Here is a 12,085-nt window from a genome sequence, read left to right on the forward strand (position 1 = left end):
GCAGTTATCGCAAATTTTAATCCTACGTATACATATGTATAATTGGAACCTATTGTGGCTAAGCGGCGTTGATTATTCGCCTTTTGCCTCTAGTCTTTGGATCGTTAGCCATTTGATTTGTAAAATCCATTAAACAATTCAAAACTGAAATGTAGATCCATGTTAATTAAAATTATCCCTAAGACTGATCTAATTATCGTGGCAGTGCGTATTTCCATTCTTATTAAGCGCTGACTTACCTTGAAAATAACTAATATGTACAAACTTAGCCGCATAATTATTGTACGCCGTTATCGATTTTACAAATTTTTCAAGACTTAAAACTATCTTATTATCGAACAAGTTGAACGCTCCATTCTATAACGCTTTTGATAAAGGTATACCTCCCGTGCTACAACAAATTTTTTTTACATTTTTTTATTCATTGAAAGATTATCACTTTTAAACTAAACGATCAATAATTTATATGATTTTTTTTCTATAAATTGGTACTATTTTTTGTAACAACATTAAAAAGTCTGTAATTTAATTGTCCAACTTTCTTGCTAAGTTAGATAGGGAATAAGTTAAAAATTTCAAAGCGCAATAAATAATACTTTTTTTTAAAGATATTCAAGATTTAGCACGGGAATTGTCTTAATTCGACATTGGATAGAATTTACCTTTTTCCATCATGTCTCTCGAGTAGATCGCATAAAGCGGCGATGTAGGTTTGTGCCATTTGGAGAGTTTCGAATTTGCTGAGTTTATGATCAGCACCAAGACTTGGTACAACTTCGCGTAGCTTGTCAAAAGCGTCGTTTAGTCCGTTCATTCTTCGCCTCTCACGAGCGTTCGCCGCTAGCCTTCGACGTTTTAGAACACTCGGTGAAGGAGGAACGTCACGTGATCTTCTTCGACCCCTCCGAGGACTATTGGTAGGAGACGAATGAACTACCTGAAAAAGAAAATTAAACTCTTTACAAAAATACTAATCAAAGCAAAAGAGAAGCGATTAAAATTCTCAAATTGTACTTCGATCGATGAAACTTGCTCCCAGGAACTTCTTCGGCACTCCATCGTCGAATCCTGAAGGCCTCTTCCATTTTCCATGGGATGATATGTGACCTCCTGCGGTGGTGTTTCGTAACAGTAAGAAGCTGGCATGTACTCCACTGAATTCTCTTCGTACAAGGTCGAATGCGGCGAAGTCGTGTGGTCCATCGTCTGATGGTGATTATACCTTCAACAGATATCAAGAGAAAATGTCAGAAAAATTCACCAAAATCTTCCACTTGAAAGAGGCAAGCATTTGCACATTTCAACGCTACATAAAGCCACATTGAACGATCAAGCTTTTCACATAGATCATAAATCTGAAGAAATATATGTATTTATACCGTACCTAAAGAATCCAGCGAGATATGCCTAAAGAATAATTTAAAGCAAATACTAAAAACCTTGTGAAAAATTCTTTATTTTTTAATATTATTTTATTTGTACAATAATTTTCATAAAACTGCAATTATTTGGTTATAGAGTTTTACAGGTATAAATATTCAATACATATTTGTAAATGATGAAAAGGTATTGGGGTACGTTTATTTACCTCTGGGGCGTTACAGGTGTTAGTACACCATAAGAATTTCTCTCATAGCCATCGATCGTGCGTGAATAATCTGGTGCGGTGTCCTTGTAATCCAACATCTCGATATCCCTCCTCGGAGTGACCTCGCCTTCTCGAGGATAGTTATCCTGGTAGTTCAACCTGACCGGGTCATAATTAGGCGAATTGTACGGGGACGGGTACAGTGGATCGAAGGATCTTGTTGGTGTTGTGTATGCCGTCGTTAAAATCTCCGATGAAGGATTCTGGTAACTGCTGTGGTGATTCGATAATAGAGCCATCCTATCCCGATGTCTCTTTAATCCCAAAATCCTAGAAATTGGTCCTCTTCCAGGCTCCACATCAATATTATCGATCTATTCTCCAAAATTTATCCAAAATCACACCGTTCGCAATAATCCTCTTCGAACACCACGAGTGGATAACACTGGAAAATTCTGTTCTATCTCAACGTCCTTTTCTTCTTTTCATCTTTATAAACACACTTAATTCAACTTTCAGCATCCAACGCGACCGAGCAACGTATGCTTAAATTTTCCAACGTTCATAATTGAGTTTATGAGAGCAAATGTAGAGTTACGTCTGTGATAAAAATGTATGATACGAGAGAGCAGGGAAGTTTGATGGAAGGCGTCCTCGCGGTGTAGAGGCTCGAGTTTGAGTGTGGCGCGTGCCTCGCGTCCTTTGCCACATCAACATATGGTCCCACCTCGCTTCTAGCTCATCCCTATGGTTGATACGTGCACCTGGTAGCCCATTCTGCTATACCTCCTCTCCTCCTCTCAGCCTACCCTCTTCGCTCAACTCCTCCTGCACCCTAACTGACCCATCACCATCACCACCAATATATACCACTTCTGCTGGCCAGTTCTCGCGTACCTGTACACAAGTCGAGAGTCGAGGCTCGAGTCACGAGTGCCTCCTCGACAGACTTTAAAGGGCCCGGGCAAAAAATATCGGGACTCGTGGATCACCAGCTGATTCAAGCAGGAAATAACCGAAGGAAGTGACGATGATAAAGCGCTCGTTCGAGTTGACCTAACTTTTATTTGTTACCGGATCAAATCCTTCCTGCTATGCTTTAGTAAATCGCACTCGACTCCTTCTTCCCCGCTGTAAAAGCATTATAGGTCCAATGAAACATCGCGTCCATTCCTAAAGCTCTTTCTCAGAGAGAGGAGACAATTCTTTCTTAATATGAACCACCCCTTCCGTTTCGACGGACTTCCGACTTTTGCCGGTTTGCGGTACGACAGATGCGCTACTTCAATGCATCAGCCTTTAAATACAATAATAATAATAAAAAGAATAATGCACGATGCTTCCGTTTGCAAGAAAATGTTCAATTCTTTGTTTTAAAGTCTGTCGTTTTGGAAAGAGTTCTTTTTTCGTAAAGTGGATTATTAGGAAAAGGCGTAATTATACTGGTGAAAGAGAGCTGTAATTTCCAGGATATTTGAGGGTTTTAAGGAAAATTGTTGTCACCGGTCAACGATAGGGATCTGTATCGGTGGAGTATGGACGCAGAAATTGAATGATCCTTAAAAATCAACCGGTGGCCAAAGCTCTCTTCACGATTGTGGCGCGTCGTACTGTACATTATACGAGGAAGCGATGAATGACCAGCAGAGGGGAATAACGGGGAGAGAGGGTAATATATATCTATAAGATCAATCAGGCGGCGATCCTTTTAAAAAATGACAGATCTACAGATAATCCGAAAACGAACTCGGTGTGTGTGCACGTTAGTCCAAGGATGGCAGTGAAGGTAAAGTACACCACGCGAGATAAATGAAATACAAAAGAAGATACAGAATTTTTAAAGCAAATCTAAACTAATTACTGTAGGACTGAGGTAGAAAAAATGAAACGAAAATTGTAGATTGAAGAGTGGAACCAATAAAATAATTGTGAAAGATGATTGGTGAAATAATAAAGAGAACGAAGGGATAGGGAGATAAAAAGAGAAAAGAAAGATAGGAAAGAGGAGGCACACGCGCGGCAGGATACAACGGTCGCGTGCTAATACAAGGCATTTCCCTTCGGACAATTAGTGATATCCATCTACTATCTACCTTCTTCACCCTTCCAACGAAACTGACCGTGTCTCGTGTATATATACCTGTGTATATGCAAGTGAACGCATAACGAGAAAGGACTCGGTTGAGAATGGGAGGGGGAGACTAAAGGTGCTGCTCGCCGAAGCGTGGGAGATTTCAGGATAAAGATGCTTATAAAAAAGGGCGCGGAGTATCCAGACGGAAAGAAATGCTGCCCGTTAATAAATAAACACTAGAACTAATTTACAAGTAAATTGCTTTCTACTTACCTTCTCGCGTACCTCTTTAAATTATACTCGCTTCTTTTTTGCAATCTTTTTCCTTCTCAACCGACAACTTGCCTATTTTATAAAACGTATACAAAAAATATTTTAATTAATTTGTGCGACTGTTCTGATTTGTATTACGAGCTTTGAATGGGAAATTCATTATGGCGATTTTTGGGGAATCCGTGGTTAATTCTTCGATATGGTAGAGGGTGGAGGGGGAGAACCTGACGAGTGTGTGATAGATAGGTTCCCTTTTCCAGGTTCGGCAATCTGCCGGGGATCCTGGAAAACAAATTACTGCCGAGGACCATATGGTTCTAAATGGGCACGTGACAGGATTCGAGAGATGACTTTCCCGGTATCTATTTTTATTAATACAAAGCGCCCACGATGTTATTAAGATTAGTCAAACTCTCATAAATGTCACTTTATTCCAATATAAATTTCATACCGTAGATAGTATGGTTACATTAGTTTATTATGCCTCTTTACTCGGTTTAATATCTTAAATTTATTAGCTGTTTTTTAATTGTTGCCCTTTAGATGGCTTCAATATTCACGGAGCATAGTACTGTGAAATAGGAAAACGACATACGAACGACCTTGAAGAAATATATAGATAGAACAAAATTAATGTTCGGCCTAAGTTATACTAGTCAAAGAATTCGTTGGTTCACACTTACCGCAGTGAAATTTTGTAAATTCATAACAAAGAATTTACCAGCTGTTAGTTTTAGTGGGGTGAGACATCTCATCATGATTATTTGCAAGGTTCGTCGTGAATTTACAGACGTTAAATACCATTTCCCACTAGTACTAAAATTAACCAACTTAAAACCAGCTTTACAAAGATTTAACTGGCCATTAGACTTTAGCCACATGAAATAAATTTAGATAATGCTTATACGTATACTTACGTGTAATCTAAAATTCTCATACTGTGGTCTGAAATCTGTTGGGCTGGCCAGCATTCACAGAACAAATGAAACAATTGTGCGACCGTGAATGAGGCAAATCTTAAAGATTCGTCAAGGTTTTCTAATTTCATAGCTGCCTGTAAATCTTATTAATTAAATAACTCATCCCGTAAAAAATACTTAAAATTTATATTATTCGATCGGTTTTTTTGTCACCAAGACATTTACTAACCTGAAATGCTGTGAAACTTATGCAGATCATATTTAACCCCAATTGTAAGAGAAACGAAACTGCATTGGCGTCATCCAGCAAAGTCACATAACTTTGAAAATTTATAGATTAATCAAATAAATATTTTAAAAGTTTTATTAAATAAACTTACGCTATTATCCTTTTATGCATAATGACACAATTTTTTATGTTACTTAAACTTTTATCATCGATTTTATTTGGATAGAAATTTATATTCAAATTTTCATCCTCCACGTATCCCTCGAGCCTGTACCTGAAATTTTCACGGAGACCAAGTATCTTCATGTAATGTGTTTTTCGGTGTATTGTTTTAATAAAATATTGTTTTTACCCTAAAATAGCAATGACACCACAGATGTGTTGAGCATAAACAACGTACATTGAGTCAATGGCAACGACTATGGTGATAAAACCGAGAGTGCCAAAATAAGAATGTATCAAAACTGGATAATAATAGTTTTCAATATCAACAAAATATTCGACTCGAAATATTAAAAGTTTTAACTGTGTCCCATTGTTCAAGTCTAATAAATCCGAAACCGCCCCTACTGCTGGCACAGCCATAAATGGTACCATCGATCCATATACACAAACTATAAAATTAATGTTTTTCATCAATATTCTTACAGTCATTAAAAAAATATAATGTGATATTAGAATTGGCTTTTTTGCTACATCAAAACTTTGCGTCTTCAACCTGATATATTTACATTATCATTCTATTGTGGGGGATCGATATTTGCACTGATAAAACTTTTGAATAAAGTTTAAACTTCTTTTAGTAATTAAAATTGTCAAATGTAGCAGTATAATGATGATTCTAATCAGTACAATGATAGCATTGAGAGTAAAAAGTTAAAATAGGAGTATTTTTGCTGCAATTACCTGTCGTAGGTAAATACAATTTTTAAACGGATCCTTTATCTTGATAATAGAACTTCATTTACCTAGCTTCGTAAAGATTTATTTACTGTATGTGAAACGCTACAGATTTTTGGAGAATATTTAACTAGATTTTGAACTTAAAAATATTTTGATTTTACCTGCATAGCCAATGGTGAGTTTCCTTCCTACTCTGTAATATCGGCTGAGAATTTCAATTTCTTCCTTGCACTTGACATGAATCCTCCAGTCTTCTTCCATTATTAGAAGAAGCTCCTTCATCTAAATATTACGAGAATGTTTAAAAGAAACTCGTATTGCTTTTTTTAACGCAAAGAAGGAAACTTACCTTATTCGCGTTGATCATAAAATTGCTTAATTTCACTAAACACATCCAGCTAATCATAAAAGGAGCAAACATTTCTAAGACTGCATCTATATCCGAACCCACAGTCCAAGCTGAATACATCCCTCCCCCCTGAACATTTACAAACCTATATTGATACCTTTCGATCGAATCATATGATTGAAGTCCTTTTCTTAATTGGTCACACGTTATACCTGCATTACTACTTGTATAAACCAAATCGGCGTCATAAAGCTTAGGGCTAGAAATTTTTCCCACAAATTCATATGGGGCCAAACTCCAATGATCCACATAAATTTCTTATTAATTCGTAAAATTTTTTGCTGATAATTCTCCATCTGAACTTTTTGCTTCATCTTGGCTCACCTCTTTCAAAACTTGTATGAAAACTAAGACGAGCGTGCAGCGTTCAATAGACCGATCATAAATTTCCACTACCACTTCCGGGGTTCATCGAATTATAATTGGAAAACATTTGCATGGCTGATCATAGACGGACCTTAATTGTTCGTCATCAAGATCATTACAAGACCGATCGTCATTTATTTTTGTATCTGGAATGGGCCAATTTCGTAATTGAACTAATTCCATCCATTGTGGAACGCGGAATTATTTACCAGAAGTTCCCTGCATTTTGCTTTCTCTGATGGCACTTTTGCCAACCTTATCATTAAAGCTCCTCAACTTCCATTAGATTCTATCACGGAAACATTCGATATTCGCGCATGCTTCAAGAAGAAAGGGTTCTAAACTATTCTTGTACCAGATGAACGGGGACTATCTACTTGGTCGCTACGAGAGAGAGAGAGAGAGAGAGAGAGAGAGAGAGAGAGAGAGAGAGAGAGAGGTACTGTACATTTTTACATATTGCTTGTTTAACATTAACAAATAACATAAGAATATTTTTAGAAGCAAATCTTCGAGCACCAACAGAGGTAACCTTCTTTTTAACGTAAAATACTTTGCTTTAAAAGAATTGTGTTAATAAGTTTAACGTACAAAAATATCTTTTTATATAAAAGGTATGTAATTTAAGTGGGCAATTATAAACATGAAAATTTTCATGAAAGGAACTATGGAAAGGCATTTAACATTATATGTAGATTGTAAAAGGGGAAAAGCAGATTCTCACAGAGAGATATGCAGCATTTATTTATATATGAAGTGAAATATTTCACAAGTGTAAGTTAGTTTAATTTACAATAATGAAATATAAAATTTTCAATTACTCAAAGCATCTCGACTATTGAAGTGATTTCAATACGGTAAAATAGGATATGGTTTTCCTCAATACCTTTAATAAAATAAAATATCATTGAATCTCAGTTTAAGAGGAAAACATTAATACTTACCACAGTAAATCCTTTCAAAGACACTGTGAAAACTTTTCCAGCTGTCAATCTACAAGGAATCGAGCCTCTGATTAGCATAATTTTTAAAAGTTTTTTTGATCTCTCTGACATTTTATACCAATTTCCTTTGCATCTAAAATGTGTTTAAATATTTTTCTTAATGTTCTGCCCGTATTTTTGTGCAATTTTACTTACTAAACAAAAATGAACTCACTTACATGCTTTTATTCACTTGAGCACTAGAATTGAGTATTGCTTGTGCTTGCCAGCAAATCCACAAAAGATGAAGCAATTCTGCAAATGCAAGTGACATAAACTGTACAGCACCTGATGTAATGGTAGAATGCATCAATGCCTTAAAAGAAACAATTGAATGAAAATATCTGTCAACCTTAAAGAGATGACTGTAGGAAAATTATCTTAACTTGCAATCCTGTAATACTTATCATCATAATATGTAATCCTATTTCGAAAAAGAGGGAGACTGTGAATACTGACTCCAAAATGTTTACGAATCTATAAAACATTATATATTTATTTCTTATATAAGATAATCAAGGTAACTGCCATTAGTAATCAGAGCATGAAGAAAGACAAAAAACTTACTGCAATATATCTCGGTGTATAATAATGCAACGCATTACTGCGAAATAATTTAAATCCTTTTCTTTTTTAGGGTGTAAGTCGTAATCAAGTGTTTCTTTCGTAGCTATTTGCTCTAATAAAATTCTAAATAATATTTTCTATAATTACTTGGAACAACAGAGCATAAATGAGTTTTTTTTAATCGTTTAAACATTAAATAATTTACCCTAATACGGCAAACATGGAGCAGGCATGCTGTATCAAAATGATGAAAAATGTATCAAGGGCAGCAAAGGCGAGTGCAAAAAGCATGCCAGACACAGTAATATGAATTAATGCAAAAATAAAAATTTCCTCTACTTCCCTTCCGTAGTAAACATATGCCGGAAGTTTTGGTTCTGGCAAGGAAACGTTGGGAGAAACAAAATTCTGACATAATAGGATTACATATGGAGGCAGTAGGTAGAGAGAAACCGATATCCATACATAAACTAAAAAGTAAAACAAGAAACTTTACGAATGATCGAATTATTTAACGATAATACCTAAGGAAATCTTTGCAGTACCTACAAAATTATATTAAAAAGAAGAAAAAATAGTTTTTAGTTTACCAACATAGATCATCGTCAATTTCTCTCCAAATCCAGCATATTGTTCGATGACTTCAATTTCCTTCTCAGAGCTAAAGTTCTTCCAATTTTTCTTTATTCTCTCCAACAATATTTTCACCTGCAATTAGCGAGTTATATTATAAGCTAATTCAGTCTAATTACACCGAGATTACGCTATATAGTATCACGAACTTTCCGTTGATTAAAGGTAAAACCGCAAATTTTTGTTACAACGATAAATGATGCAAACAATGTAGGTAAGATCTCGGCCGCACTATTAATATCCACTCGGTAATGATGAACTGCCCAAAGCTTAAAATGAAATTTTGTTTCTTGCCATTCTGAAGTAGTACGTACGTACGTTTAAGTACACGCGTACATACTTTTGTATGTAGATTTAGTACTGTAACATTGCTAAATTAAGTGAGAATGGTTTGAATTATTTAATATACCTGTACAGTGGTTAGACTAAGTACAAAAAAAAACGAAGTAATGTAATAGGGAATTTTTGTCAACAGTGGTTGGTAGGGCCATAAGCCTATGAACCACGTTAATTTTTTGCACATTTTATAATAACGCTCATCAAAGAGACTATCGTCATTTGTCTGAGACATGACTTTCACCTGGCTTAACTGAATTGCTTCTTCCATTTTTCTCACCATTGTCATGATAAGTAATTCCTTTTGGAATTGTTGATAAGTTAATAGTTCACGAAGTGCATATGAAACCGCTATAGCATTGTTCTCCGTCCCTTTGATGAATCGTATTCGCTAAATGAATTTCTTAATAGTTCCCAAGGTCGTACTGTATCATTCTATTCTTTAAAGGAAAAACTTAATCTAAAGCGATATGCTGGCCAATAACATTTCCTTTGAAGTATAAATTGCAATTAAATATTCTTTTTTGATGTTTATAATTGTGGTCTGCAATTTAGACCTTGCCATCTGTTCAAAGCATCAGTTTGTCATGAATTGTTCAGAAAGAAGGTTGTATTTCGATCAGTTAACGCGTGGTAACATGGCAACTTGATGAACTGGTGAATATTGTGAAAAATTTATAGACTAAGTAATTGTTTTCGTAATGTGAACAAGCTTTGCATGAAGAGTTAAATTATTAATATTTAACACTTTTTCATTTCCACGTGTGTCTTATATTAATACAAGTCTCTTATCATCATGTAGTACGAAATAATCATCTTGACTATCTATAATAAAGAAAAAATGTTATTATAATTATTCGAGAAGATTGAGCGTGATAAAATCTTGAGAGCTATTTCTTACCACACCAAAGTCTTTCAATGTTAATGTATAGAAGTAATAGAGCCCTAAGGGTTTCTGCTGCTGACATCTTAAAAAAATGATAATCAGTAACTTTTGGATCCACGCAGGTTGATTGTACCATTTACTGTTGTATCTGTAAATTTTTTTGTCTTTGTAGAATTATATTTTCTGGTTAAATGACTTTATCAAAATAATATATGTGATTTACGCCTTTTCTATTATCATCATATTTGCATTGATCAGCCTTTGACCTGCGAGGGATGGGAAAAAGAGGACACTTAAAGTCGCCAGAACAAAGCTAGTTGCTCGAAAATTTTTCGGCTAAGAAAAAACACACTTCTTCATTATAATGTTACTTTATAATTTTATATTGAATTATAATGAACTAACACTTAAGATTACTGTAGCAGCTAACAGTATGCTACCCATTGCCACGAGAAGACAAACCAATTGAAAAATGTGAGCGATGGCACTAAGGAACCTTTTCCCAAAAAGACGGATTAATACTATATCTACTGTTTTTCACTATACAATATGGTCCTTCGTCCTTATCACTAACGAATACTGACCGAATTGTATTTAGATGACGGCGTATGCAAAGAACTACTGTATCATAAGCTGTATAAGTTGTAGGAATGCAATTTTTACATTTTTTCTTATTGCAAAAAGCGTGCTCCAGGCGGTACCTGAAGAAAATTTTATTTTATACTATATTTATAAGCGTAACGTTACGCTGAAGGAATAACATTTAATAATATCACTGAATAGTATTGACTGTTATTCTGCTTAAGTTCATTATTAATGAATTGGTTAAATGTTTAAATTAATTTTTTTACCCGATTACAGCATACATGCCGCAGACATGTTGTAGAAAGACGATAAAAATTGTCGCATTAGACACTAGGAGCATAAAAGTAACCAGTATCGATACAATGATGTAAGCCATAACTAGATAATAATGATTGCTGACGTCAAACAAAAACTTCGCTGGAAATAAATTTTTTTTTTCAAGAGACTGATTCATTGGTACAATTATATCAAGAATAATCGATTTTGTGTTGATTATTAAATAGATTGGTATGACGACACAAATATATACTGAAATTAGAAAATAATTATTTTTATATCTTGATAAAAACAGTATCAACATTTTTTCTCTTTACAGGTAAAATAAAATGTAATGTTCATGCCCAATTTAGCGTGCTTATGCTTAATTTTTCTCTCCTCGTCAACGTGAGACGATTCCCAATCTTTTTTTAGTCGTTCCATTAGTTCCAGAAACTATGTACAGTTTTTTATGTCACATAAATCTTAATTATAACTTGTAATAAATTTACTGTAATAACTCTTTAAAAGTTTACATACATACTTGGACTTTCCGAACAAGATTGGAACGCAACACGAGCTGTTTAATATAATTATAACCTCTGGTAGCATCTGTAACATCTCAAATTTTGATTTGGTATCGAGGGTAAATGCCATAATCTGAAATATTTTAAGCAATATTACAAGTCCTTTGAATTTCCTATTTGTTTTATTTAATATGAGAACTTACTGCGTGTAATAGATCGGACCACAAAATAAAGATGCAAAAAACTTGTAATATTCTACTGTGAGCTTTATTTTGATATGGCCATTGTCCCACTGTCGTCATGAGAATTCTGTTCAGTTTATAATATTTATCGTCAGCGAAGTTCATTATTCGAATTTTGAATAGAAACTAAAGCTATCGTTTTCTTTTTCGATTCGTACTGTACGCGTTTACTTCATTAAATATTACCTCTTATGTATAGAGTTCTCTTAGGAAAATTCTTACGCAGAAACCTGCTTCCCAGCAAATCATGAATTATTGACTAACGTTTAAAGAGAAAGAAAAAACATTTGTAATTATATCAAGGAACGA

The 12,085-nt window shown here is 34.7% G+C and overlaps 3 protein-coding genes across 3 annotated transcripts; all 3 read right to left on the reverse strand.

Annotated features, from left to right (window-relative positions):
* Window positions 1–658: 658 nt before the first annotated feature.
* On the reverse strand, window positions 659–1,887 carry LOC136786080 (uncharacterized). Its single transcript, XM_066747579.1, has 3 exons — window positions 1,589–1,887; window positions 1,015–1,222; window positions 659–937 (listed from the first exon to the last, which is right to left on the reverse strand). Exons 1-3 carry the CDS (start codon window positions 1,885–1,887, stop codon window positions 659–661), a joined length of 786 nt encoding a protein of 261 aa, XP_066603676.1.
* Window positions 1,888–4,474: 2,587 nt separating this feature from the next.
* On the reverse strand, window positions 4,475–11,881 carry LOC136784362 (uncharacterized). The gene is made up of 24 exons (XM_066744967.1): window positions 11,738–11,881; window positions 11,548–11,667; window positions 11,346–11,463; window positions 11,132–11,280; window positions 9,355–9,672; window positions 9,095–9,253; window positions 8,903–9,020; window positions 8,518–8,782; window positions 8,313–8,435; window positions 8,132–8,222; window positions 7,925–8,061; window positions 7,707–7,839; window positions 7,599–7,648; window positions 7,206–7,319; window positions 6,972–7,017; window positions 6,549–6,692; window positions 6,337–6,465; window positions 6,149–6,269; window positions 5,437–5,698; window positions 5,236–5,358; window positions 5,085–5,175; window positions 4,853–4,989; window positions 4,619–4,751; window positions 4,475–4,537 (listed from the first exon to the last, which is right to left on the reverse strand). The coding sequence occupies exons 1-24, from the start codon at window positions 11,879–11,881 to the stop codon at window positions 4,475–4,477; spliced, it is 3,288 nt and encodes a 1,095-aa protein (XP_066601064.1).
* LOC136786084 (odorant receptor coreceptor-like) lies at window positions 9,975–11,135 on the reverse strand. Its single transcript, XM_066747584.1, has 6 exons — window positions 11,019–11,135; window positions 10,752–10,868; window positions 10,573–10,663; window positions 10,391–10,503; window positions 10,183–10,315; window positions 9,975–10,106 (listed from the first exon to the last, which is right to left on the reverse strand). The coding sequence occupies exons 1-6, from the start codon at window positions 11,126–11,128 to the stop codon at window positions 10,056–10,058; spliced, it is 615 nt and encodes a 204-aa protein (XP_066603681.1). The 5' UTR covers window positions 11,129–11,135; the 3' UTR covers window positions 9,975–10,055.
* Window positions 11,882–12,085: the final 204 nt, after the last annotated feature.

The sequence above is a fragment of the Prorops nasuta genome, unplaced genomic scaffold (assembly GCF_024137725.1).
Source record: "Prorops nasuta isolate Cenicafe-Biocafe unplaced genomic scaffold, Cenicafe_Pnas_1.2 PNAS00003, whole genome shotgun sequence".
In the NCBI taxonomy this organism is placed as follows: Eukaryota; Metazoa; Arthropoda; class Insecta; order Hymenoptera; family Bethylidae; genus Prorops; species Prorops nasuta.

What these genes read in the sequence shown, in the direction of transcription:
- LOC136786084 (XM_066747584.1), bottom strand. Translation starts at nt 11,128, where the DNA reads ATGGCTTACATCATTGTATCGATACTGGTTACTTTTATGCTCCTAGTG. An exon ending in GGCATGTATGCTGTAATCGG is followed by an intron (nt 10,869 to 11,018) that starts GTAAAAAAATTA and finishes AATTTTCTTCAG; the next exon opens with GTACCGCCTGGAGCACGCTT. An exon ending in CGTCATCTAAATACAATTCG is followed by an intron (nt 10,664 to 10,751) that starts GTCAGTATTCGT and finishes TTTTGGGAAAAG; the next exon opens with GTTCCTTAGTGCCATCGCTC.
- LOC136786080 (XM_066747579.1), bottom strand. Translation starts at nt 1,887, where the DNA reads ATGGCTCTATTATCGAATCACCACAGCAGTTACCAGAATCCTTCATCG. An exon ending in ACACCTGTAACGCCCCAGAG is followed by an intron (nt 1,223 to 1,588) that starts GTAAATAAACGT and finishes TATCTGTTGAAG; the next exon opens with GTATAATCACCATCAGACGA. An exon ending in AGCAAGTTTCATCGATCGAA is followed by an intron (nt 938 to 1,014) that starts GTACAATTTGAG and finishes TTTCTTTTTCAG; the next exon opens with GTAGTTCATTCGTCTCCTAC.
- LOC136784362 (XM_066744967.1), bottom strand. Translation starts at nt 11,881, where the DNA reads ATGAACTTCGCTGACGATAAATATTATAAACTGAACAGAATTCTCATG. An exon ending in ATACACCGAGATATATTGCA is followed by an intron (nt 8,223 to 8,312) that starts GTAAGTTTTTTG and finishes AATGTTTTATAG; the next exon opens with ATTCGTAAACATTTTGGAGT. An exon ending in ATGCATAAAAGGATAATAGC is followed by an intron (nt 5,176 to 5,235) that starts GTAAGTTTATTT and finishes AAATTTTCAAAG; the next exon opens with TTATGTGACTTTGCTGGATG.